Consider the following 26550-nt stretch of genomic DNA (forward strand, 5'->3'; position numbering starts at 1 on the left):
TAGTCTCTAAGGTGCCACAAGTACTCCTGTTCTTCTTTCTACCTACTAGGTTTTCTTTAAGGAATACACATAACATGTATGTGCAACAGACATGTGTGGACACGCATGCAGACCCGTGCAGACATCTGTGCAGACACTCCGATGTGCTGATGAACCTAACCCTAAAGCTGCCACAGGTCTTTTCATTCTGGTGCTAGCTTTTGTAATAACTGAATGTACAGATCCCGCAGGGCTCCTCAGAGGAAATCTCCTGGAGCCAAAATCAACCTGCCCCCGTTTTCAACACCTGTTTAAACCACCGAAAGCATTGAACAAGGTGCCAGAATATTTACAGGCCACCAGGAGCTGCCTAGGAAAGCCATCTAGGCCCAGATCCACAATGGGACTTAGGTGCCTAGAAAATCACTGGAACAACAATGGGATCCACAAAGCCTGAGTTTAGGCACCTAGGCTCTCTACAATGACTGGGGAGAGACAGATGCCTAAGAATGAGATCCAAAAAAGCCTGCATGCTAAGCCAGCCAATAGGAGATGCTGATGAAAGGGGTGTGTCCTAAGCCCTGCCCCTCTCATAGGGTGAGGCACCTCTCTCTCTTGGAGCCAGGTGGCATAGGTGCCTAAGCTGTTTCTTGTGAGACTGAGTTAGGCACCTGCCTCGCTCCATGCAAGACACTAGAAGCAGGTGACTGTTTACCTGTTAACCCAGGGTCTAGAGCACTCAGCTGGGATGCAGGAGACCGTATTCCATTTTTTTCTCCCTACCTGGGGGTGAGGGGAATTGAACCTAGGTATTCCACACCCCAGCTGAGTGCCCTGACCACAGGGCTAATAGTTATACATGGGCTGCTGTTACCTCTGTCAGCCAGATTTTGAATGGGACCCAAATCAATCAGCATGCTCAGAGACCACCTACTAGATTCGGCCCCAAACCCAAGATAGATGAGCAAACATCTGGTTTGTGGATCGCACTGGATACCTAGATGGAGGCAGCAGTGGACATGCTGAGAGGCAGAAACTTAGGCGCCTAGGGAACTTTTACAGCCAAAATGTAGGCACCTATAGGTTAGTGGCAGCTGAGTAGGGGGGTTGTGGATGGCAGCGGCAACTAAGAGTGGGACTTAGGCCTTGCATCCCTTTGTGGACCTGGGTCTTACAGCAGGCTGGCAAAATCCATATACAGTTCTGACCTGGTCCTAGCCAGCATGCGGGTGTTGGGAATCACACCTAGTGAGGAGTGGCTGAATGTGAACTCCTTTTCTCTCCAGCTTGTCTGGCTGAGGAAAAGCAGCTGGCTTCATCTGCTCAGGGCAGGTGGCCTTGTTATCTTTAAGTAGGCCAATTAAGGTAACCTATAAAAGTGGCCTAGTCGCTAACACTAGAGGGGTGTAGTGCAAACTAGGAGACTAGGCGGGGCTTGGGTTTGGGCTTGGGCTTGGGCTTGGGCTTGGGCTTTGAATTTGAATTTTGAGGCATAGGTGTTTGATGTGGGTTTCAGTTTAGTCATGGCTTTTGTTAACCATATGAGGGCAAACAGAGCTGGGTCAATCTATGATTCATGTAGGATGGTTCTCCCATGATATTATTAATTGCTGGCTAATGGGCACTTTTAAAAAAAAAAAGCCATACACACACTAGACAGATGCACAGAACAGAATCTGGGGCAGGGAAGGTCTTTGATTTGCTGCAGTTCCTGTCTAAATGTCAGAAGTCCTGGTTTTAAGATAAATAAAAAGACCAAACGGTTCTTGGATTCGGTGAGATTCTTCTGTTGTTGTCTTGTTTGGCCTCAAAGCAGAGAATTCACTCTGTTGTTTATTAAAGCAGGATCTCCAATAATGCTGAACAGGAAATGTAGGTCTGAGGTCCTCTTGCTGCCACTTCATGTTAACTCTACATGTTGAGCAGGTCCAGCCCGCAGCTTTCCTCTGTCACAATGCAAAGCTCCCCCCTGCTGTCTCTCCATCTGAGGGCTCACAGCACTAAATGTATGGAAGGTGATAGTCCTGCATAGGACTGCTTCCTCTGCATCCCTCTTCTTTGTTTTTGGAAATGTGCCTGCACCTTAAAATATTACTGCTGTCCCCTGTGCTGAGCAGTGCCATAAGGACAGTCTTGAAATCTCTATCGGGACTGGAATGTAAACTTGATTTGTGTTTTTCACCTACTTGCCTCTGCAAAATTTCAGAATAGCAGAGCATTAGATGTGGGCAGGCTGCAGGTCCCTGCCACTGAGGTCTCAGTCCAAATTAGACATAACCCAGTAATAGCTGATACACACAACCTGGCTGATCTAGCATATAATGCTATTGGAGTTAATCTTCTCAGACAGGGCTAACCCATATCTGTAAGAGGCCTGGCACATAAAGCCCTTCCATCCCATTCACTGCCTCAGGTCTTGCTGGAACCATGTTGTTGTACTATCTCTGCTATTTGCTATGGGTACTCCGAATTCACTGAGCATTCTTTGGGTCCTGCCCGGGGCATTCGTCATTCACTACTGATATGGGAAAGGGGGCCTTTTGACTGGTGGGAACTCAGAAACAGTAGTAAGTGGACATAGCAATGCATCCTGCTACCTAAATACTCTAGGGTAACTGTAAATGTAGCACACATCCTGTTGTGTGTGCATATCATACCGGGAGGGGCAGAGTTAATATTATGTCTCATGAGATGCCCCATTTGATCACATGAGAGAGAAAGAGACGTGTGATCTGGTGTCTGAGCACTGCACTGGGATCAGATTCCGAGATCTGATCCTGGCTCTGATGTTTCCCATTAAGAAGTGGAGATACTGATTCTTCCATATGTCAAGCTGGATGTTGAGGGGGTTTGATAGCTAAAGTTTACAAGCATCCTGTAAAATACCATTGTTACTTGGGTCATAAGAGCAGCATAGGGAGAATGCAAGAGACGGCTTTCTCCCTTCCTCCCGTTGTCACTTGCCACATGGGGATGTAGTGCTTGCATTCTAAGGGACTGACACAGGGCACTATACCAGCACCATCAAATTCTGGGAGGCTTTATGAAATGGCTCCTCACATCCTATTCTGTGCTGGCACACCTAGTAGAGGAAGCCTAGTGCCCAGTGCCCTTGGTGGTCAGCCACTCCTGGAGCAGAGAATCTTATATTGACCCAACTGCTGACAATATGGTATCCTGGCTCTGACAGTGGCCAAATGCTTCATACAGTCCATGAAATGCACTTATATGCAATTACACCTGTGGGGTAATGTTACACCACAGGCAGATATTCCTTCCTGCCCTTAGATGATGATCAGCCTATACGCAGATGACTGAGAATCTTTGTAATTTTATTGTAGTGGGATCATAGTATAAGATTTGCTTATTCAAACAGATCTTCCCTTTTCTTTTATGATCTGTTCTTCATTATTTCTACATTCCTCCGCTTAGATGGCACCTGCAAAGCATAATGGAACAGTGACTCTGTCCCAGGGGCTCAGTTACCCAACCTGCCCCCATCCCTTTAACAATGTATGGCCTACATTTTTTTTAAGTGTCTAGTGATTTTCAGTGTCCCCATTTTTCGGTGCCCAACTTGAGACACCTTTGAGGGACTGGAGCACCTACCCCTTTAAAACATCTCCAGCTGGCCATTCAAACTCACTAATCACTTTTGAAAGTGTAGGATCCATATGAGTGTATAAATGTGCATTACCTTTACACTAATAAGGGTGGATATGTGTTGTTATTACCCTATTCTATTTTCAAAGATAAAGCTGCCCAAATTACCATAGATTATTGTTATTACATCTTCTGTTTGCTCTAATGTGTATTTGCACGCAATGCTTACTGAAAAGTAGTTAAGGAAAAAGAAACTCCCAGCGAGGATTCAGAGGGAAGCGGTGCTGAAAGCCCGAGTTGCACAATAGCTTTTCTGAAAAATACAACCTTCTTTTGCCTTAGTAACTCTTCTGCCATTGAACTCGAGCCAGGCAGGTCATGCAGAGGCGGGTCTATTTTTCAAAGTAAGGTAATTAACAAAGGGAAATTTCCACTCAGGAATGAGCTATTATTCTGAGAATTGTGAGAGATCATATCATATGAAACAGTGATTCCGCTGCCTTCACTGCAAACACTGTGGGTTCACTGAAAGCCTGGTGCTCCAGCTTCCTTCACCTCTCAGTTCATAGGTCAGTGCTTTGATTTGATGAATCAGCAGCACATTGTAAGACTTTGCTGCTACACAGTGGATTTGATGACTCTCTCCAAGAATCAATTACTTAAAGGCCTCATTCTCTTTGAGATACCTGACATCATCTCTGACCCTGTATTATAAAGCATTGTTCTCCTGGGGACGGATTGATTGTTGGTTTCACTGCACACCACACAAACCTGTCTATTTTAAAAAAAGAGTTGTGAGTGAATGTAGCACTCGTGAAAGAAGGATTAGGGCAGATCTGACTCAGGCACAGCATGGGCAGGAACTGCGCAAATGTTTTCCCACCTACTGTAGCTCTGCCAATTCATTTCACTCCTGGCCCACAACATTCCATGCTATTCTAGATTCAGGCTCCCCTACAGCTCAGCTCATGGGGCACCTCAATGCTGACCTGCAGCTTTGCCCCGCTGACCTTCCCAGCTACTCCAGTCCTTATCCATCCACAGCAAAGACTGTCAGTTATGGTGGACTGTGCCAAGCTGCAGGGTGCCAAATTGTGCCCGGACTGAATGACAGTGAAAACTCCACTACCAAGACCAGACGGTTTCTGAAATCGTTGCTCAATATGAATACACATGGCAGTCTTTGTGTCGGTACCCGGTAACGGGGAAATAAAACCACCTACGGTTGTTTGCAGAACCTTATGTCTAGCATTTATCATTCATAATTAGCTTCTGATTTTATATTCATGTTCAGAGAACTTTATTACATAATAATAATTCTTTGGATGAGTAGCTCATTGCATAGGGAGCAAATGGGCAAAGGCCCATCTAGAAATCCCAAACTCTCCTATATAACACAATGTAGGTAGCAATTGCTCCCATGACTGCTTAGTCCGGGCCTGAACTTAAGGAAACACTGTTTGGTAACAGGAGGGAGCCCTGCCAGAGCCCAGTAAGTCTAGCAGATAAAAACACAAGGAGAAATACAGTGTCCTGTCTGAGTCCAGGAGCCTCAATAAAGAATCTGCTTTATATTCAGCACAACAAAGTCCTGTCTCTTCTCTACCACAAGGCATGCTAGTTGCTGTATGTGATGTAGGAGCCTGAGTCCCATTTTCCAAAGTGACTTAGGCACTTAGGAGCCTGTCTTATTGCTTTCCAAAGAGACTTAGGTGCCTAAAGGAGGTTCTTTACTGAGTTTCATTTTTTCTAAACTCTCTCACTACCTTGTCACCGAAAGTGAATCAAATTATTATTCCTGGTAATAACAATCATTTATTTATATATATTGCTTTTCATCCTGAAGGAGCCCAAAGCATTTTACAGCTCTGTGCACCCAAGCACAACTAAAATGCAGCCACCTTTACAGTGGAGTGCAGCAGCCAGCGTGTGCACAGACTGCTGTACAGCAATGGGAGAGGAGGAATTTTAGCCTAGAAACTGGGACAAACCCCATCTCTTCCAAAAATTTACTTTGGGAATTTGAATATCGGTGCAGTGCAGATGGGGCTTCAGCTCTTAAAGCTTGCACCAAAAGATGATTGGGGGGAGTGATAGCTCAGTGGTTTGAGCATTGACCTGCTAAACCCAGGGCTGTGAATTCAATTCTTGAGGGGGATCTAGGGCAAAATCAGTACTTGGTCCTACTAGTGAAGGCAGGGGGCTGGACTCAATGACCTTTCAAGGTCCCTTCCAGTTCTAGGAGATAGGATATCTCCATTTATTTATATAAAGTCTAAATTAACTAACTGCAGAGGAAGTTCAGGTCTACAAATCTCTGTATTCCTTTGGCTCAAAAGACCATAATAATCTGGAGCAAAACTATTTGGACCAAAATATTTCAATCAAGTGGAGTAAAAGTAAGAACATCTTCAGCTGTTTTAGATGGTTTTTTTCTGGAAATAGGAATGAGAAATCAGATATTTTCAGGTGTAACCCTGAAAATACTGGGCCTGATTCGCATCTCACAGGTATATTTTGCGCCTGTGTAATCCACAGAAGTCAATGGAGTTACTCCTGATTTACAGCAGCCCTGCATTGTCTATGTCAGGGGTAGGCAACCTATGGCACGCCTGCCGAAGGCGGCACGCAGAGCTGATTTTCAGTGGCACTCACACTGCCCAGGTCCTGGCCACCAGTCTGGGGGGCTCTGCATTTTAATTTAATTTTAAATGAAGCTTCTTAAACATTTTAAAAACCTTATTTACTTTACATACACCAATAGTTTAGTTATATATTATAGACTTATAGAAAGAGACCTTCTAAAACCGTTAAAATGCATGACTGGCACGTGAAACCTTAAATGGGAGTGAATAAATGAAAACTCGGCCCACCACTTCCGAAAGGCTGCCGACCCCTGCTCTATGTGTACTTATTCCAATGGGGCCTCCAGTACATATGTACTTTCCATAGGGTGCTCCAAAGCAGCAGCAGGACTCGACTGAGCAGCGTTACAGCCACAGAAGAGCACTGGGGGGCACTTTCAAAGATGCCATTAATTACTGCGCACACTCTGAAAAGTTTCGCCTGGAGCTGCCACTGCCACTGCCATCATATTAATGAGTTAGTTGCTCAGAAACTCACTATCGTCTTTAGGAAGCTAGATTGCAAATGTCAATGGCACTGGTGGCTAGAGATGAGCAAATAACGGAACTGACTAATTTTATCTCTTTTACTGATCACAAATTGTCTGCATGCTAATTACAATTTGCTCCAGTTTGTTAGTTCTTCAAAATGATTTGCCAAATAACGTCTACAGCTAATTCTTTCTCAGTGGACAATGCAGAGTAGTTCTTTCATAGAATCATAGAATCACAGAATATCAGGGTTGGAAGGGACCTCAGGAGGTCATCTAGTCCAACCCCCTGCTCAGAGCAGGACCAATCCCCAGACAGATTTTTTGCGAGCACTTGGAATTCAAGTTTTGAATGTTCACACTTCGATTTTGTGTCTGCAAATAATTGAGAGCTCAATTAAATGTGGGAGCATTTTACAGCAGTTGTGTGTCTAATTCCATTTTACAGCAGTTGTGTGTAATTCCCAATGTCACCTTGTGCTTTCCCACCATGTGTTGTTTCTCATATATGCTTACATTGTAAGCTCTTTGGGGTAGGTCCCACCTTTCATGTGTGCACAGCACCCAGTACAATGAGGCCCTGATCCAAGATCCGGGCCTCTAGGCTCTACTGCAATACAAAATAAATAACAACCGCCAAGTACACATTTGTCTAAGAGCTATAAAAATGTTCCTACGCTTATTCCCTGTGATGTTTTTAGTGCAAAAACAGCGACCACATCTGGAAATTGGGCCTTTAAAAACCTCACTAATTGTCCATTACACAGAACCTTGCACCTTCCTCTGAAGCATCTACTGCTGGCCACTGTCAGAGACAGGATTCGTGACTAGCTGGGATCTGGTTTGATAATTCCTATGCTTCCCTGTTACCAGCCTGGTGTTTGCATAAGCTTAGTCATTTGTATCCTAAAAACCCACTAAGAAAACCTTATTTCTTCATCATCTCATTGGATTGAGCTGAGACATTTAACTCAAACGACACTGGTCGCAAAAGAGCCTCCCCAGTCCTCTGCTCTCCAAGGATTGTTGCGGCAGTAATGTGGCCTTCTTTTTAGTGCTGTCTCCGTGTAGATTATGCAAAGCCTTTAAATGTAGAACTTTCCACAATCTCCAGCTGAAAACAAGCAGACCTGAAAGCTCCCATTTGGGAAAGACTGCAGGCACTATACCGTTGTTTCCCACCTGATTATTCAGCACTGCTAATTATAACCATGCTTAACTTCTTATAATTTCAAGCACCATTGGAGTAATAGAAAATAACACAGCCTGTCAAAATGAGGCTACATCTATTTGCCTCATAAAAAACACTCTCCAGTATAAAATGTAGGGTAGATACCTGGAATTTCATCCTCATTTCAATAGCTTATATAAGGAATTTTAAAAGTCCTTTCTACTTTATGCTTAAACATGGTAGCAGCAAAATTGGCAGCAAATATAGGGGCCACATCTCTCTCTCTCTCTCTCTCTCTCTCTCTCTCTCTCTCTCTCTCACACACACACACACACACACACACACACACACACACACACACACACACTGGGGGAGCTACTCTGGTTGCATTTCCCATTGCAGACAAGCCCTTAACCATGTTCTAATAGCCTTGGACGTACTTTACATATTGTACTGAAGCGCCCTGCACTGGCGAGTCCCAGAGGAAGGACAATAGATTAGACAAACTATTGATCTGTTCCTTTGTGGTCATTTTTAAGCTCCTAAATATGAAAACGCTGAATTAAAAGCATAAGATTTGAAGAACTTGTCCTGGTTCACAAATTATATTAATCACCCCTCAACCCCTAATTATGTCGTTGTGCATTCATTTGTAACTCTGTTAGCTGAGACTCTTTGCTACAGATTCTGTAACTGGAATTCAGATAAAGGATATTTACTACACTGTAAAATATTCATTTCAGGGAAGCCCAGTACTTATGACATATCTAAAAACATACACTCACCCGGCACAAGAGAGAGTGGTTAACAATGGTCCATCCTGAAAGGTGCAGTGACATTGGAATTAGTGCTGGTTATTATGGTGCTTTGTTAGCATGGTTATTGGTCTATTGAAAGAGGTCAGATAGTCTGATTGCTGTCATCAGAGCATTAAGAAAACACAGGACTTGAGGCCCAGTCTTCAATGACTCGAAGCAACCTTATAGCTGACATAACTTGCTACTTTGCAATTCCGTCTGCATGGGGGAAATCCCTAAATGGTGTAGCCGGGATGGGGGTGTGTGGCTGGAGGGCTGTCGCAGCATGAAACTGTTTGGAAAAACAGTTCTTACGCTGCACAGCATTTTAGATTGGAAGCTCTCCAGTGTCCATGCTTTCCTTTTTGCATGTACATTGCCTAGCGCAGACAGGGCCCTCTGGGTATTACCATCCTACTACTCCCAGCTCCCCTCACCATAGTATTTAAGAATTGGCCAGGACACTGCATGTCCCAATACCTTTTTTCCAAAATGCCAATTGAGTCTTAAACATTCAGCTGGACAGTCCAGCACAGGCAGACAGAAGGAACTCAGATTTAATGTCTCAGATGAAAGCTTGCCCATGCATTAAGATGGCACACTCTCTGGCCTCAAGGTGGAACAGTGCTGACAGGCCAATTGAAATGAGGGCTGAAGAACCAAAGCGAAGTCCTTTACTGTAGCAATCTGATCAGTGAGATTGGCTGAAGAGACATCTGGAATCTTACAACATGTAGACAGACTTTCTTTTACAGAGTGCTCTGACAGAGCTGATTACGGACAAGATAATATGATGTGGCTTTTGTGTTAGCAAAAGTATTACCTTGGATCATGGAACTGCATGGACAACTTCAGGTCTTTGACATCCCTCTTTTAAGAAACATTTCAGAACCATGCTGGTGCTGATTGACACAGTGACTGACAGCAGGGAAGAGGAAGAATGGGAGGGGAGATTTTTGCTAAGAGAAGTCACAGTTGTGTTTGGCAACCTAATGAATCATAAATCTCCTGGATACATTCAGACTTCTTAGAAGGAAGGAAAAGTTATGAGTTCCTGTGAGATTAATAGAATCACAAATAATATTCCTAGGAACTTGCCAGTGGAGCAATATCGTATGGAAATCATCTTTCTTGGAGGTACAAAGAGGATTGCAGAGCTTGTGACAAAAGGAACTGTTGCACAACTACTGTGCATAGTGCTTTGTAAGTGTGTATGTAGGGACGCAAAGCAACACTCCAGATCTGAACACTCCAAACTTGGGGGTTGAAATACAAGCCCTCAGCTGAACCAAAAACATCCACTGACCTTTTATTTCTCTACTAATCCTGAACTTTGGGGTGTTCAAAAATCCAGGTCCAAACTCTGAATCTTGAACGTGTACGTGTACGTGTACGTGTGTGTGTGTGTGTGTGTGTGTGTGTGTGTGTGTGTGTGTCTGTCTGTCTGTCTGTCTGTGTGTCTGTGTGTGTCTAAGGCTTTCTACATACCTGAAGTGTTCTGATGACACAATGGTAACATGGGAGTGAATTCAATATACATTATGATTTAACCAGATTACAACAAACTCCCCCACAGCCCATGCTCCCAGCTGAAATCACGTGAATAATCCAATGGGAAATAATATTTATTGTGAATGTTGGCAAAACATATCAACTAATTACTTGTTGATGAACATTTTCATTATTCAGCCAGCTCTGGAGTCTGCATGGCTGTCGAACGGCTCGGATAGCAAGCTGTGACAAACATTCATGAGGGTATTTGCTGTTTTTCATTGAATAATTATTGCAAATAAATAATAGGTTGGAAGCTCCATGGGGCAGGGACCATCTTCTAATTTATGTCCGTATAATGCATAGCTCATGGGCCCTGATCTTTGACTGAGCACTCTGGGCACTGTTGCTATACAGATAAAATCATCACATCAGTGCTGTTGTTTGTTGTTCAGATGGCTTTAATCTCAGTTTAGCCCTGGTTTTTCAATTCTCCATCTATTAAATATAAAACAAAAGGTAAACTCCTGAGAGGAAACAGCCGTGACTGAGTCTGGCTCTCCCTTCTCAGGTGACTCTGGCTCGTCGGTTCACACTGAATGAACGCGGTTCGCTACCTCTGCTATTGCTGGTGCTGCCGCCCTCTGCCCAGCATTGCTCACTGGGGCACTGCCCACTGCAAGCTCAGCTCAGAAAGCTCTATGTGATGCCCGTGTCAGCTGCCGAGTTAAGAAAGGCAGGTAAAACACAGGGCATCGCCGACACTTCCCCTTCTCCTCCCCCCCACTAATCGAGCTGGAATATGGCCACGCCCAGTTGTCAATATTAGAAGAATGACCAAATCTGCAAGTATCAAGAGTGGAAGCATCAGTTCTTAGTGTCTAGGCCCAGCTAGAGACAGTCAAAACAGTCCCCCACCTACTCGTAGAGACAGGGTGGCAACTGGCAAACTCGACAGCAGCTCACAAGGGTTCACTTGTCGGGTCGAGCAGAAGGGGGTGGGACAGGACCCAGTCCTGAGAAGTGTTTTTCTCAAACTGCCGCCCCTGAGGAGGAGGAGGAGTGTATGTCAAATGAATATTAGCGTAGGAAAGAGCAAAAACAACAGAGACTAATCCCTGCGCCTAAAATTCATCTTATACGTCAATGGGGAAATTCCAGCCCCACTGACATTTTGCCATTGACTTCAGTGAGGCCAGGAGTTCACCCTGAGCCTTTCATCTGCAGCACAGAAGCTAATGGGGGACCCAGGGTAGCAGTATGGTCAATTGAATTGATTCACGGTATATAGGCTACTTTTCCTGCCTCTTCCATGGAACAGCTGCCCTCCCTTTTCTCCCGCCCTTCCCCCCTAAAAAAGTCTGTAGGCTAGCTGGCTAGTTGACAAAATTAAACGCCAGAGCTGCACAGCTGCAAGTCTGCCATCTGCAATGTGTGTAGCAGGCAAATGCCACACACACAGCAGCATAATGGTATTAATTTCTTGGGAACAACTTTTCTTAGGGTGGCTGACAGGGCTTCATTTGTTTGTTGTTTGGTATTCAACAAGCCTTTGATTAACATACTGCTGAGATCTCTAGCTGCATCCACAGTGTTAGTGATCATATTGGGGCATACCCATCCTGCTGTTAGTCCTGGATTTACACCATGGATTATTTTAGCCTACCATCTACAAGGGCAGGTCTGCATGGGGAGATTGTGAGATTACTTCGAGCAAGATAGTAGTGGATGAATAGATTGGCCAACTGGCAACCCCACTGAAGTCACCAATGGGCAGAGCTCTGTGCTTAATGCAATTAGGTGACTGCACGAACTTCTAAATGATTGTCCATTTAGGGGATCTGTTTCATAATCATGTTCCAGAATCCAAGTGTTCATTTAAGGTCTTGTCTACACTAAGGGGTTGCCAGTCTAGTTATAGTTATATCAAAGGCAAGCCCTCCTAGTGGGGATGCAGCTTGCACCAGCCAAAGAGTTCTTTGCTGGTATAGTTTCAACCAGTTCCCTAAACAAAATAAGCTATACTGACAAAAGGACCTTTTGCCACTATCACTGTGTCTACGCTAGGGCTTTTGCTGGCATAGCTATGTCAGCAAGGGAGGTAGTTTTTCTCCACACCGCACCTGACATAGCTAAGGCAGCAAAAGTATAGACCAGGCCTAAGAAAAAAATTAAGCCGCTAAACCTTATGGCTGGGAAGATAGCCTTCAAAATGTTTAACCAATGCAAAGCAGGCAGGGATGCCTGCTGGACTCTGCAGTCAGAATGGGTTTGAGAGCAGACTGGATTTCCCCTATTTATCGCAACGGGATGCCAACTCGACTGCCTAGTGAGGAAACTTAAAATGTCGATGATGTTAACTGTTTCCTCCTGACCATTTTAGCAGAAACATTCTGGCTAATGAATCTTTTCCCATTGTTGTTGGATGCAGGAGCTGATATTGGGACAAGGGGCAGTAAGACGCACAGTTGTATCCAGGTTTGCTAAGCTGGGGAGTGAGGAATTCAGCCCCTCACCCCCAAGTTTAAACTCATCTCTGCCTTTACCCTAGGGGAGGGAGAGAAGAGATGCATCCTCTCTCCAGGGCCAACCATTTTAACTACCTCCTAGTTGGCAAAGACAATTCCCACTCCCTCCTGGGAGCCAGAGATTCCAGCAGTCCCCTATGCAGCTATCAAAACATGACAACTTCTGTAGGGCACTCATGGGTTTCAATGCAAAAATCTGCAGCACACTGAAGATCTGCAATGAATTAAATTGGATAACAAAATAAATGATGATCTAGTAAACCTGGCAGCAGGGACAAACAAGGGAGAAGACTTGGGGACAGTTGTGTTGTGCATAATTCTAGGTTATCATTTAGTTTGCCTACGGCCCAGGACAGGAGGCTATGCCAATGGCTGTAATATCAGGATTTAGCCTGGTGCATCTGCGTGGTATTTATACATTGACAAATTACTGACACACCAGTCACTGTCCAATATATTGATAGTTAGATTGACCGTTGTAATTTTTCCCCCTCACTCAAACTCTAATAGTGCGATCAAGTGTTTTCAAAGGGAATATAACCAGCTAGAGAAGCACGCAGAGTGTATAAGGGATTGGATTGTTTGAATTATCTGTTTTGGAAATTAGATCTGACTATGAACAGGTGCTTTGGCTTTGCTGATTAGCTATTTTACTTAACTCAAAAGCCAGGGCTCTGGTCTCGCTTTATATTGTTACATATTCATATTTTTTCATTCCCCACATTTCCTTTCAGTGGACTGGCTGCATCCTTTCTCAGCAAAATACATATATAAAAATAAGCTGCTGCAATCAGAATCCACAGGTTCATGTAGTTGAGCAATAATTTCAAATATGGGCCAGAGATTCTCCTTTGTTTCAGGGGACACTACCAGGGAATGGCACAAGTCTTATTAAAGACATAGACAACACTCTGAGCAGTATTCAGCAGTAAATAGCTATCAGTACACAGTACACACTCTTACTTATTGCCAGTTGTTATAAGTAGAACTATTCTACATTAATTGTCCTGAACCTATAGATTGCACTAGTATTACTCCTGTGATTTGGCCATTGTTAAATATTGTAACATGTGTCTTACAATGGTGGGCACTAGCTATTTAGCTATTTATCTAGGCATTTATACTGCATTCATCACCTTGCTATTGGATTACCTGGACACTCCTGAGTGTTAAGAACCTTAGCACATTCTGATCCTGGTGATGCCCCTGATGCCACTCTCCCTCCCATCATTTGCTGATATTTCTGCTGGCCATTGCATCCCCTCAAGCCCTGGGGCAAAGCACAGTAGCTGGATCTTCAGCCTGAGATGTGAGCAACGTGATTCCCCCTTTGAGGATAACCCCTGCCCTAAGCCATGCTGGTTTGCAAGCGGGGAGAGAAGGTATAAGGAGCCCTATCTGCACCCCACATAATCTGCATGGCAGAGCTCATATACCTGTGTGGCCTACAGGTAAGGATCATGTCTAGTCTATTAGTTACCCTCCAACTGGCTAATGCATATGCTGCACTCTATATCAGGCACTAGCCAGGGCACAGTTGGCACCTACTCAAAGGAGCAGCACAATGCACTTGACTAAACGTACCTTATCCCCCTAGAGGAATTCGAGGTTTCCTTTCTGCAGAGAATGCAACTAGCAGAGTCTCCGCTCCCCATTTCTTCACCAGCCAGGGCAGCAGATTTTAAAGCCCTGTGTAGGTAGAATAGGTGGATGGATACTTTACGAAGCACTTTGGGATGAAAGTTGCTAGATAAATGCTAGCTATTACAAAGAGGAAATTCACTGAATTCCCAAGAGAAGGAACTGCAACAGTATAATTACTCAGCTCCACTGAATAGGGGAAGGCAGATCCCAGAAAGAAAAAAAATTTGCTTGGGACAAGATCCTGAATTAGTCTAATGAGGAATGAGGGGCCTTGGAGAACTCAGAGATAAATGGGTTAAGGATGATTTTACGCTTCAAGTGGGACTCAGGAGATCTGGGTTCTCTTCCCCGCATTGTTGGAGACTTCTTCTGCAGCTTCAGGCCAGTCACATCCCATCTCTGTAGTTCAGTTTCATTGACTATTCCATCTGTCTCTCTGTTCTAGGGTTTTCTACCAGACCCATCTAGTTTCTAAGCAGGGCTCATAATTCCTGCCTACTTTACAGGGTTCTTGTCAGGCCATTTTCATTAGTGTTTATAAAGTGCTTTCAAACCTTCAGATGGAAGTCATAGAGAAGTGCAATAGAATAGTATGATTAGCATTGCTTGGTGCATAATACTATAGTTAGACAACATAGTGGTGAGGATGGTATAAATGGTAGATATACCTCTACCCCGATATAACGCAACCCAATATAACACGAATTTGGATATAATGCGGTAAAGCAGTGCTCCGGGGGGGCGGGGCTGCACACTTCGGCGGATCAAAGCAAGTTTGATATAACGCGGTTTCACCTATAACGCGATAAGATTTTTGGGCTCCCGAGGACAGCGTTATATCGGGGTAGAGGTGTAGATCAAAGATCTAATTGCACGCTCGCTCTCTCTCTCCCAGAGGTTATGAATGCCTAATGTTGAAGGGAAAGCATGTTGGGGTTTTTTGCTTCTAATTGGCCATGAGTCTGTCTGCCAAGTGCTAAGCACCTTCATCTTCCACTGTAGTCAATAGCAGATGAGCGACTTCATCATTTCCCAGGAGTTGCTCATCGCTGGGTTCGGCTTGTATTGGAGACATTACTCAAGAACTGTTTTTCCTTATGTAAAGATTACCTTCCAGTGCGGCCAATGTCGCTGGGAACCTGGGGGTGCACGAGCCGTGTCAGACCCAATCACACTTGTTAGCACTGCCCTGGGGCAGTCTGATGGATGCACCTGGGTTTGAGTGATCATTTTTAACTGTTCTTTGATTATTTTACGGAATTCGATACTCAATCTAAATATAAAAACAAAGCTCACGATGCCATCAAAGGCAATGCCAGGAAGGCAGAATCATGTGCCATAGCCTCTGAAAAGTCCATCCAAGAATGCAGGTGATGTGACTTTACAATTATAGGAATGAAGGTGTCTTCCCTCATACAAACCCATGCATGTAATAGCATGTTGCTGGAGGCCAAACTCTGAGTCCTTATTCAACCCCAATCAAATCCATGTGGAGGTTTCCCTGAGTTAAGGCTTCAAGTTTTGCCCCTGTATGTTTAAAGTGGGAACTCAGCGCTGTAAAACAATCCTTTCACATCTCTAGGAGCTTCTGCATGACATTTAGAAGCAGACTCCATATTGTGGTCCAGGTCTCCCCTCCCACAGACAAATCCATGGGCAGGCTGAGGGGGGAGGAGGAAGTTCTCTGGGGTTCTCCTCATGGAGTTTCCTCTGAGTTCTCCCTGTGAGAGGAGGAGAGGGTTTGCCCACCAGAACTGGTAGCTCCCCCACAAGATCTGCTAGAGGGGAAAAGGCCTCTGTGCACAGGCCTGGGGTGCTTCCTCCATAGTGTTGGGGCCCCTGAATCCCTCTCTAGCTCCCTAGCCAAGCTCTCCCCAACTGGTGATACCCACTCCTTCCCCAGGATGGGAAGTTCTGTAGATGAAGCAGTTCCCCTCATGTCTTTATCCTGGGGGAGGGAGAATTGTACTCACGCCACTTTAAAATCATCCATTCTTTCTTCAGCCAAATGGTGCTTGCCTTACTCCCACAACGGGACCTAATGACTTCAGTGGGACTGAGATTGAATAGACTAAACTCGTGGGGTAGGTACTGTCTTTTTGTTATGGATTTGTACAAGGCTTCACACAATGGGGTCCTGAGCACCAATCAAGGCCTCTAAATGCAATTATAGCAAAGATCAATAATAGCAGCACAATTTGGACCATTATCTTATCATACAAGGCTGTAGTTGCAAAGTCTGTCAAATATTCTTTGACATCCTGCCCTTCCAGTGTTACAGTATAATTACTGTTAGTGTGAGTGTATTCATTCAGCTTGCTCATTTAGATTTCCCACTCTCTTTTTCATGTTCCCTCTCCCTCTGCACACACCAGCCATGTAACCACATGAGCAAAAAACTCCAGACAGGAGACTATTAACTCTATCTCAGATACTCCAGAGATAGGCCTGGCATGAGAACCTAGATGCATAAAATGATTCTTCTAGGTGAAGACAAATCCTGCCTCAATTAAATTCAGATCATAATACTGCCATGAACCTGATGAAAAAGAGCCCTAAATATCTGCCCTAAATAGGAATTTACTGTAAATCCCACTTAGTATTCATTTCACTGATTATATAGAGGTAATCTGCATTATTTTGAAAACTAAGAAGTGTTAGGTAGCCAGTATTTCTTACTATTGTTAATAATAGTAAGTCATATATTAGTAAGTAAGTAAATAATAGTAAGTAACTATTACTATTGTTAATAATAATGATTATTATTTTAGTTTATTCAGTATGGTTACATTTTTAAAATATACATAAATGAGCCCAGATTTTTATTTGTGACATTAAAATATTATTGAAATACACGTTTTATCTTATATTGTTGATCTGTGTTCTTGGCATTCCTATTTTAATACTACTACCTACTCTATGGATTATGAAACCACTCATGTTATTAAAAATCATTATGCCTTTTGGAGTGATCTTTCTAGGATGAGTACCATCCAAATAGAATATCTAGGGAGGAAATTTGTTTATACCTTCCATTGTAGCAGTGCGGTGATATGAAGCAATATTTTGTAGGGGGGATACTGCAGTTATAGTATATCACATCCTCTCCCCCCTCCACCTCTCCAGGTTATAAGGTTGGAATACAAAGGAGCAGAATAAGCAAATGCAACACTAAATATTCTTCTAGTATTTCTCCATTACAGTCCATGGCAGTCTGTCATTGTAGCCCATCAATATCATTCGCAGGTTCCCTTGCACTAAGGATGGCAGACTGCGGCATGTCAAATTTGACAGCATTCTTTCTTGTCCAAGCACAAAAATATTAGACTTTAAATACAGTCCATCTCAAAGGGGGTGAGGAGGGATTAGGCATATTTCTGAGCTCTAGACTGAAGCTTTTACTATCTATGTAATAAAACAAATCTGCATCTGTATGTATACGCTTTTTGGGCAAATGTGTTGCACGTATAGATAATTGTGGCTGGTGTAGCACTGATTTTTTTGGGACTGGCTTATACAAGGCATAATAAACCCACCCACTCACACACACACACACATATATGCAAACGCACACACACACACACACACACACACACACACACACACACACATATAAACACATGCACAGGCACAGCTACATATGCTTTCAGGTTTAATATACACTTTATGTTCAGAAATCAATTTTTGTCAGCCAGATGACAATCCATAATAATGTCTTTCTTCAGCAATGTACAGAATACATTTTTGAATAGCTTCCTACTAAACTGGGTTTGGGTTTGGGTTGGGTTTTTGAATTGCCTTTGAATTGCTCTCTGGGAAAAATGGTCTGAAGGGCATTGCACTTGGTCAAATGACAGAACACGTAGGTGCACAGTATAGTCACTGCCCATCAGCCAACACAAATATTTTTATCAGAATCAGCAGTAAAAATATATCTTCCCCCTTTGTTTTGCCTTTATCTTGCCCGGATGCCTAGGCAGGCATAGCAAGCTGTAACCCAATCTACATCCGCAAGATGCAGGTGTGAAAGATTTGACCTTGGGGGAGGTGTGTCCTAGTGTCTCTGAAATCTTATGAATGAAATTCCAGAGGATTGTATGTGTGTGTGCCTCTCTCGCTGTGTATGTGTATATGTGTATCTCCTCGTGTATGCGTGTGTATATGGAACAAGGGAGGGAGACTAGTTGTTATTCTGATCACAGCTTCCCTGATTCACAGACTTGGAGCTGATCATGAATATAAGTGAAGACTTTGACGTCAGAGTTGAGATATATCAGCAGACCCAATGGGGCAAGAATATTAAGTGCAAGTCAATGCCAGCAATCTGCCAACGTTATTAGCAATGTTAACCAAGGAATGAAGCTTAATCCCAAGGACTGGAAGGACTAGCACGAAAAAAGGGGGAAAGCTGATCAGCAAGAATCAAACAAAGGTAAAACAACAGAAATCCATGTCTGCCTATGTTGTTGCATGTGTTTGACTTCTCTTCTGCGGGCTAAGGAAGGGGAAGGGTGTTTGCGTTGTATTGAGCTTGGAAAGCAAGCTGGTTAGAAGGTGGCCCTTTCAATATTTTAATCCTAGCGCTCTGGTAAATTGCATTATGAACAGCACTAGCGGCAGCAAAAACCCTGACGAAGAGATTCCGGACTAAACCATTTGTGACCTTTGCAACTTTTGTTTTCATAACAATGAAATGTGAGACGATATATACAAGGCGTTGGAGGTGATGTGATGGAGTGGGGCTAAAGGGTTCCTACTTAGTGCAAGGGGTTTACTATGCAAGAAGACCATGTTTAATGCAGCTGAGATTCTGCAGTTGTTTGCAGCCAGCAGCCCCTGAGCGCACCAGTATTGAAAACCAGCAAAGTTAATGTAGAATATTTCTAGTCTGTAGCCTTCACTGGGTTCTAATGTAACCAGAAGGGTTGCTTAAGTATCAGGCTTGCCTGGCCACAAATACTATATCTTTATTTATTACTAGCAAAATGATTTTGGTCAGAAAGATACATTTAAACCAAGGGACGAGCTGATATAGCCATTGCTCTGTTTAACCCACAAATTGCTTGTGCCCAAGGGTTAGTGTTGGAACCGTTCTCCCCCGGCTCTGCAGCTGCAGCTCTCTATACGTGTAACAGGCTCTGCAACCGTCTCCCTTTTCATGGGAACGAATGCAAAGAGCATTGTGACGGGGGAATTATCGACACTCGGTTCTGCTCACCTTCAGCTTTTTAGAAGGAACCCGGGATCAGACGAATCTCCAGCTGTTCCTTCAGGGGAAAGGAAGGGGAATAGCCAAGATGGGGAGGGAAATAATTTTATTCAAAGATCGAGCCTGATTTTTTTTTTAAAGATCAAATAGTCTGGTTTGGGGGTGTTTCCTGCGGCGGCGTTCGCGCTCAGCTGCCGGAGGCGGGTGGGGTGTGTGACACCGGGGACTGGCCCAGGCTGGGTATTGGTGGTTTAATCCTGGCGGTGTCAGATCAGTCCCCAGTGCAACTGGCATTGGGGATACTGGGGGCCAGGCTGGGACAGCGGGTCTGGTGGTGTCGTTTGCGGCCCCGCGCTCGGGGGTGGATAATCCAGGCTCTTTCGATGCTGCTTTCACCCTTGTCTCCTGTCTTGTGTCCCTTGTGCCTCCTCTCCAGCGATGCTCCACAACCCCGCAGCAGCTGCGGCCGCCATGGAGGAGCAGCTGCGGCAGCAGCAGCTCCGGGTCCTCCTCAATGCCTCCTCCAGGCCCTTCCCCAGCAGCAGCCGCAGCAGCATCTGGCCGTCCAACTCCTCTGCCTCGGAGCCGGTCACGGCGGCGGCGGCGGGAGGAGGCGAGGCGGCGGCAGGCGGAGGCGGAGCGGTCAGCCCCTGGGACATCGCCCTGTGCGCCACGGGCACGGCGGTGGCCTGCGAGAACGCGCTGGTGCTGGCCGTGCTCTTCTACACGCCCAGCCTGCGCGCCCCCATGTTCCTGCTCATCGGCAGCCTGGCGCTGGCCGACCTGCTGGCCGGCTTGGGGCTCGTCGGCAACTTCACCGTGCAGTACCTGCTGCAGCCGCCCAACGCGGCCGTGGCGCTCAGCGCGGCCGGGCTGCTGCTGACCGCCTTCTCCGCCTCGGTCTGCAGCCTGCTGGCCATCACCATCGACCGCTACCTGTCGCTGTACAACGCGCTCACCTACCACACGGAGCGCACGCTGAGCTTCACCTGCGCCATGCTGCTGCTCATGTGGCTGCTGTGCCTCGGCGTGGGGCTGCTGCCGCTGCTGGGCTGGAACTGCCTGCGGGACCAGGCCACCTGCAGCGTGCTGCGGCCGGTGACCAAGGACAACGCGGCGGTGCTGGCGGTCACGTTCCTGCTGCTCTTCGCCCTCATGCTGCAGCTCTACCTGCAGATCTGCAGGATCGCCTTCCGGCACGCCCAGCAGATCGCCGTGCAGCACCAGTTCATCGCCACGGCGCAGGCCACTTCCACCCGCAAGGGGCTCTCCACCCTCTCCTTCATCCTGGGCACCTTCGCCCTCTGCTGGATCCCCTTCGCCATCTACTCGCTGGTGGCGGATTCCAGCTACCCCGCCGTCTACACCTACTCCCTGGCCCTGCCCGCCACTTGTAACTCACTCATCAACCCGGTCATTTATGCCTTCAGGAACCCGGACATCCAGAAGTCCCTGTGGCTGGCCTGCTGCGGGTGCATCCCTTCCACCTTCTCCTCCAGACCCAGGACATCCAGTGATGTATAAGGGGGGGTTGGCCGCCCGGATTGTCAAATGGTTTCATGCTCTCCTACTCCGCGTTGTTATGATGTATTACCACCAGCAGGAGGAATCCCAGACCGACGCGTCTCCTTCCCTGGAAAAAGATGTCAACAAGAAAAAAAACCCACAAGAGTGGTCTCCTTTAAAAAATGCTTATTTTCCTACACATGTTATTTATTTTTAATTTAAAAACAAAACAAAAAGATCAAAAAAAAAAAAAAGATCAGCTCCTGATGCTTTTTCTCATCTCGGTGTAATGGAAAGGGGGAGCAGCACGTTTGCCAAACCTGTGGCCCGAAAATGTTCAAGGGCCCGGGCAACTCTTTACTTACTTCTGAAGCCTCCTAGCGAGGGGCAGGCCGTTGGGAAGGTCCCGGTTAGGAACGGGGAAAGGCCTCGGGCCAGCTCTCCCTTCGCCACACACCACTGAAGTCACTGGGGGTCACCCCAAGTCAAACTCCTGTCAAGTGCGGGGGAAAGTCAGGCCTGGGACGTGTTTAGAGCCCAGCGCAGCTCTGATGCTGAGGGCTCAGGCAAGATCTAGAAAAACGTGTACGATATTTGCTTGCTGTTAGTTTGGGTTTGTTTGGAATGGTTAAAAAAATGACCAAATCCAGGGGGCTTCGCTGCCTGAAAGGTGGGTTAGGGGTTTTTAGTGGTGGTGGTGGTGATTTTTTTAAAACTATAATCAGGTTTTGCTCTGCTATGCAATAATAAAAGGGACATTGTGAGATGCGGTAACCTGCCAATATTTTTCATGCCAGACCGGTTCAGCACCACGAGGTTTGGACAGCTCCGTGGGCAGTGGTAGGAGGACAAGTGGCCTGTCTTACGATTTTATGTTTATTTTTGTAAAAAAAGCACATGGAAGTCAAAGATTTTCATTGGCCCCTTTAAGCTGGGGAAAGGAAGTACGATCCTGAGACAGGAACAAATGAGGGCCATTCCCCTTCACTTGCTGTCCTAAACAATTGTATAGTGTTGCTATGTGCTGTTCAGCTGTTGCATTGCACCTCAGAGGTGGCTGCATTTCAGTGGTGGGTGAAGTGATGCCTGTATATTTATATCTCGTTTGTTTGTGAAGCACTTTGAGAACCTGCAGGATGAAAGGCACTTTAAGGTATGATTATTGTTTATTATTATAATGTGAGAGTCAAGAGAACTCCTTGCTGAAAGATATGCTTACGGCGCATCATCAAATCTAAAGGTGGGAGGAAAGGACCTTTTAGGTTATCTAGTTAATCCCCCTGCCAGGGCGATGAAAGCAGTGGAAGAAAGTCAGAGATGAGGTTTTCTTGACATCGGAACCTAGGTTAATCTTTCACTTATTCCAGTGCAGGTATAACACATTGTCTTTAGCAGTATTGTTAATATAGTATGCTGATCTCTTATACCGGGTGTGGGGTGGGGGTATATGATCCAAAGAGTGATATTCTGAACGTGGTTGGTTCTTCTAAAGGGAAGCCTACATCGTCACACGTCTTGTTCCCGAAACTACTAGATTAACTTGCTTCAATAGAGAAGCTACACTAGCCTCACGCTCCTCTACTCTATCATGTGCTTTGCGGTGTTAGTGAGAAAATGATGAAGTGTCCTTCATCTTGTGCTTTATTTTGGCCAAGAAGTGGACTAGTGCATTCCTTTAAAACCAAAATAACCTTCAGAGATAGACAGGGACTCTGTTCTATAGGTGAAATGTCCACGGTTGCCTCTTGAGTGGGGGGTTTGTCTTACCGCCTATTCTCTCAACGCACTGCGAGGAAATTGCTGTGCTGTGAGATCGATGCTCCAAATGCGTTATCTCCCTTAGAAAGGAACCTGTGCTACAAACGTCAGAAATCTCCCTCTTTCAAACAATAGCTCATCCCTGCAGTATCAGTCGCAAACCTGGCCTAGGTTTATATTATATAAAAAACAACAACAAAAGAGAGAACATCGCATGTAAATATTACAGTTCCATGAAGGACAAAGTGTCCGCATTTATGTCTGAATACAGGCGAACCAATCGTTTATCTATGGAGCTGTGCAATGAAGGTCTCTTTCTAGCTCAGCAAAGCTCAGTGCACATGACAAAACTGTGAATCTCAAATGTGTGCTTTGGGCCTGGACTTCTTTCCTAGCTCCTAAAGGTGTCCCAGCTTTTCAGTTTTTTTTACGAGGAGCAATGTACAACATGCACAAAGTCTAGTCAATATTTGTACAATTTAATTTAAGGTTTTTGCTGTTCATTTATTTATTATTCTGTTTCCATGGTTGCAGACAACCTCCTGCAGTTCCTAAATGTGAAAACTCAATGCCGAGTTAATTAAAAACATTTTGAAATAATGTTTTTATACGACTTGATCTAGAGGGCAGGTATTTTTGTTTCTCTGGGCAGCTTATTTTGTATTTTTAAATCAAATGTAGCATTTAAACGTTCCCTCTAGGCACACAGCTAAAATGAACATCTTGCATTTTCTTGGATTTCCAGTTGATTCCCTTTTATCAAGGGTTTTGATTTCAGAATTTTCCTCATAAGGAGTTTAATGGTGTGAATGAAATTTACTCACTTTCCAGGGATCTGAGGATTAATTATGACATAGGTGCATAGCAATCAAAGCAAAATAATGTTCTTTTATGGTCCTCAATGTCAGACACTCAGAGGAGGAGTGTTGCATTAGGATGTGATTAGCTAAAATGAGGAAGTTACTGATTATAAACTGACATGTAAAAGTCAGAGATTAGATGAGCATGTCCTCTAAGATACTGTTACCTGGCCAAATCTATTTCGGGTGTAACTCCATTGAAATCACTTGGCTAAAGTCAGATGCTCACATTAAATAGTATCTTACCCTGCTCCAGTGGTGCTAATTATGGAATAGGTGAATGGAATTCATTGTGCAATTCCTTGAGAATAAGGGTATCGGGATCTGGCCCAATGAAACTACACCAGAGGTAAATTTGGACCCAGGTCTTTTGGAGAAACATTTTAATCTAGTTCTTTCCTTGTGGTTGTCTCAGAGAAGCAACAAGAGATGTTCAAAAAGTGCTAAGTATGTTTCATGAAGAATTTCTAAAACTCTTAATTTGAAAATTCACAGAAAAATTGAAGCTTTCAAATTGACAGTTTTCAATTTTTGAATTAAAAAAATCAGGTTTGGGTTTTGTTTTGTTTTGTTTTTGCCTTTTCACTCCCTTTTTCCTTTCTCCCTCCCTGACCCCACCTTTATCAGAAAAACGAGGGAAGGACAGGAAAAAGAAGGATAGAAAAGGGAAAAAACCTGAAGTCCCCCCTCCAAGTTTATTTTTAATTGAGTTGTGGAAATATCAGAACATTTCTTCAAAAATTTGCAGTATGAAAATAGTCCATTTTTGTTGGAAAAAGTTTTAAACTAAAAATTTTGACCAGCTCGACATTGCAGCACTCTCTCTTTGTCAATATTTATTAAGGAGAGCTAGGTTAATTATTGGAAATATTTACCAAGTTAGTAAAGCTGTATGCAAGATGATAACACACTGATGTTCTATTGTCTTTCAAAGCTGAGTCCATGGAATGCATTGCTACAAAACACTTGGCGTGATTCTGTTCACTCTCACACCAATGTAAATCAGGAAGAAGTCCACTGAAGTCAGTAGAGTTACACCACTGTAGAATATCTGGTGGAAGAGGAATATGAGATAGATAGGGCCTGATATATCAGGGGATGCTTTGCAGCACTCTAATGATGCCAAGCAGTTGTAAACACAGTTTAACTAGTCAGCTGAGCCAAACTTACAGCTGCTTTGCATTATGGGAGTTGCACAAAGCAGTTGGAGTGCACTGGGGAATGTGGGCCATTGCTTATTGGCAAGAATCCTCCTGTTGGATTAGGTCCGATAAAGAAACCAAAACTGACACAAGCTGTTTGAAATGCTGAGGTATTGAAGTGAGTCTGCTTTAATTATTGTCATATTAATAAGAGATACAAGTAGGTAACAGTAGCTTTACAGAGCATAAAGGGCAGATCCTCAGTTGGTGGGAACTGGCATAAATCCTTTGACTTCAGCAGACCTAAACTGATTCACACCATCTGAAGATCTGACGTACTTTGGAGGAACCGCTCAGTATGTAGTCAAGGTTATTTATCCACTAAACATATAGTAACAGTGATCTTCAGCATCTTTGCATATCCGCGAGAACATACTGCAGACCTATACCTATTAAGGTCAAATGATTAATATCAGGAAAGTTTTGATTTCTCCATAGGACCAAATCCTTGCTTCCCCATTCCCACCTTATTGAGTAGCACATGGATTTTGTTTGACTGTTGTTTAGGTTGCCACCTTGTTCAGAGTGAACTAATTCAGCTTTAGACAGATGAACTGTGCATCATTGAAACAATTGGTGAAAATGACCCCTCATCATTCCCTCTTGCGATGGGGTGACTGACTTACCTACCAAAGATCACTGATGAGCAGGAGCCCCTATGCCTATCTCTGTAGCAGAGCCGGCTGCCTTTTGGAATAAGAAAAAGAACAATGCCAGCAAACCCAAGTGCAGGTAGGAAATCGTGGGCAACATACAGAATCAGGGACATGCCATAGCCAGGTTCTATGCCCTGGCCCTATTTCCTCCACCCCCGCTGCTGCTGCATATTGCTGCCCTCTGCATGGATGAAATCTTTCAGTGTGGGGAGTCAACACTACTCAGATCAGCACTAACCTGTGTAGCATTTTACCATGGAGTTTTGCTCCATGTTTATGAGTAGCATGCCACGCCCAGCAGCCACTTCCCCAGCACCAGCCTCTCCCAAGCTGTGAAGCCCCAAACCCATGGTTGCCTCATGTGGAGCTATTGCTCCTCCCTTCACTTATCATCATCACCATGGCAAATCCCAAAGGGACATAGTCTTCTTGCAGATCAAGTGCCGTCTGTATTGATCTTCCCTTTGTCGCCCCAGCCCAGTTCCAGCAGCTTCCTCTCCTTTCACCACTGTAAGTGGCAGAGTGGATCTGGCCCCAGTGTCTTTCACTGAGACACTCTTGATCCTCAGACATTGCTCCCCCTTGGAATGCAAGGTTCTCACATGCAAGCAAAAGGCTTTTGACTGACAATGAAGTGCCAGATCCTGATCTTAGTTACACCAATAAAACTCCCGGTGACTTCAGTGGAGTTAGTCCAGATTTACACCAGTGCAAGCCAGCAAAGAATTTGGCCTCAAGCAATTGCACAAAATATTTAACACCACCAAAACCCACCCCCAGTGTTCTTTCAGAGTGACCAGAGAAACATGAATCTGCTTTTTAGTTTTTTCACATCCGGGTGTCTTGTTTGCCTTTTCTTTCCTACCACATGTTTGATAGCTAGCAGCATAGTTGTAGGAAGCACTTATTAAGTTGCTCTTTGTTGGGTTTTTTGAGAGGTAGCTAGGTAGGTAGCTAGGTGGGTGGGTGGTTGGGAGGGGAGGTGGAAGTGAAGGAGAGGGGAAGGGAAAATATTCCTTAGATACACACAA

At 44.6% G+C, this 26550-nt stretch overlaps 1 protein-coding gene across 2 annotated transcripts in view; it reads left to right on the forward strand.

Annotated features, from left to right (window-relative positions):
- The window catches only part of LOC101939914 (G-protein coupled receptor 12-like), a 29547-nt gene continuing 2997 nt past the window's right edge, over positions 1-26550 (forward strand). The window contains exons 1-2 of one of the 2 annotated variants that reach the window (XM_042851033.2): positions 1-18760; positions 19974-26550. The exon at positions 19974-26550 is cut by the window's right edge and continues 2997 nt beyond it. In XM_042851033.2, coding sequence (XP_042706967.1) covers positions 19976-21061 — 1086 coding nt within the window. In that variant the 5' untranslated portion in view covers positions 1-18760; positions 19974-19975 and the 3' untranslated portion in view covers positions 21062-26550. The other variant, XM_065556588.1, reaches the window with a different exon arrangement.

This window comes from Chrysemys picta, chromosome 9, assembly GCF_011386835.1.
Source record: "Chrysemys picta bellii isolate R12L10 chromosome 9, ASM1138683v2, whole genome shotgun sequence".
NCBI lineage: Eukaryota > Metazoa > Chordata > Testudines > Emydidae > Chrysemys > Chrysemys picta.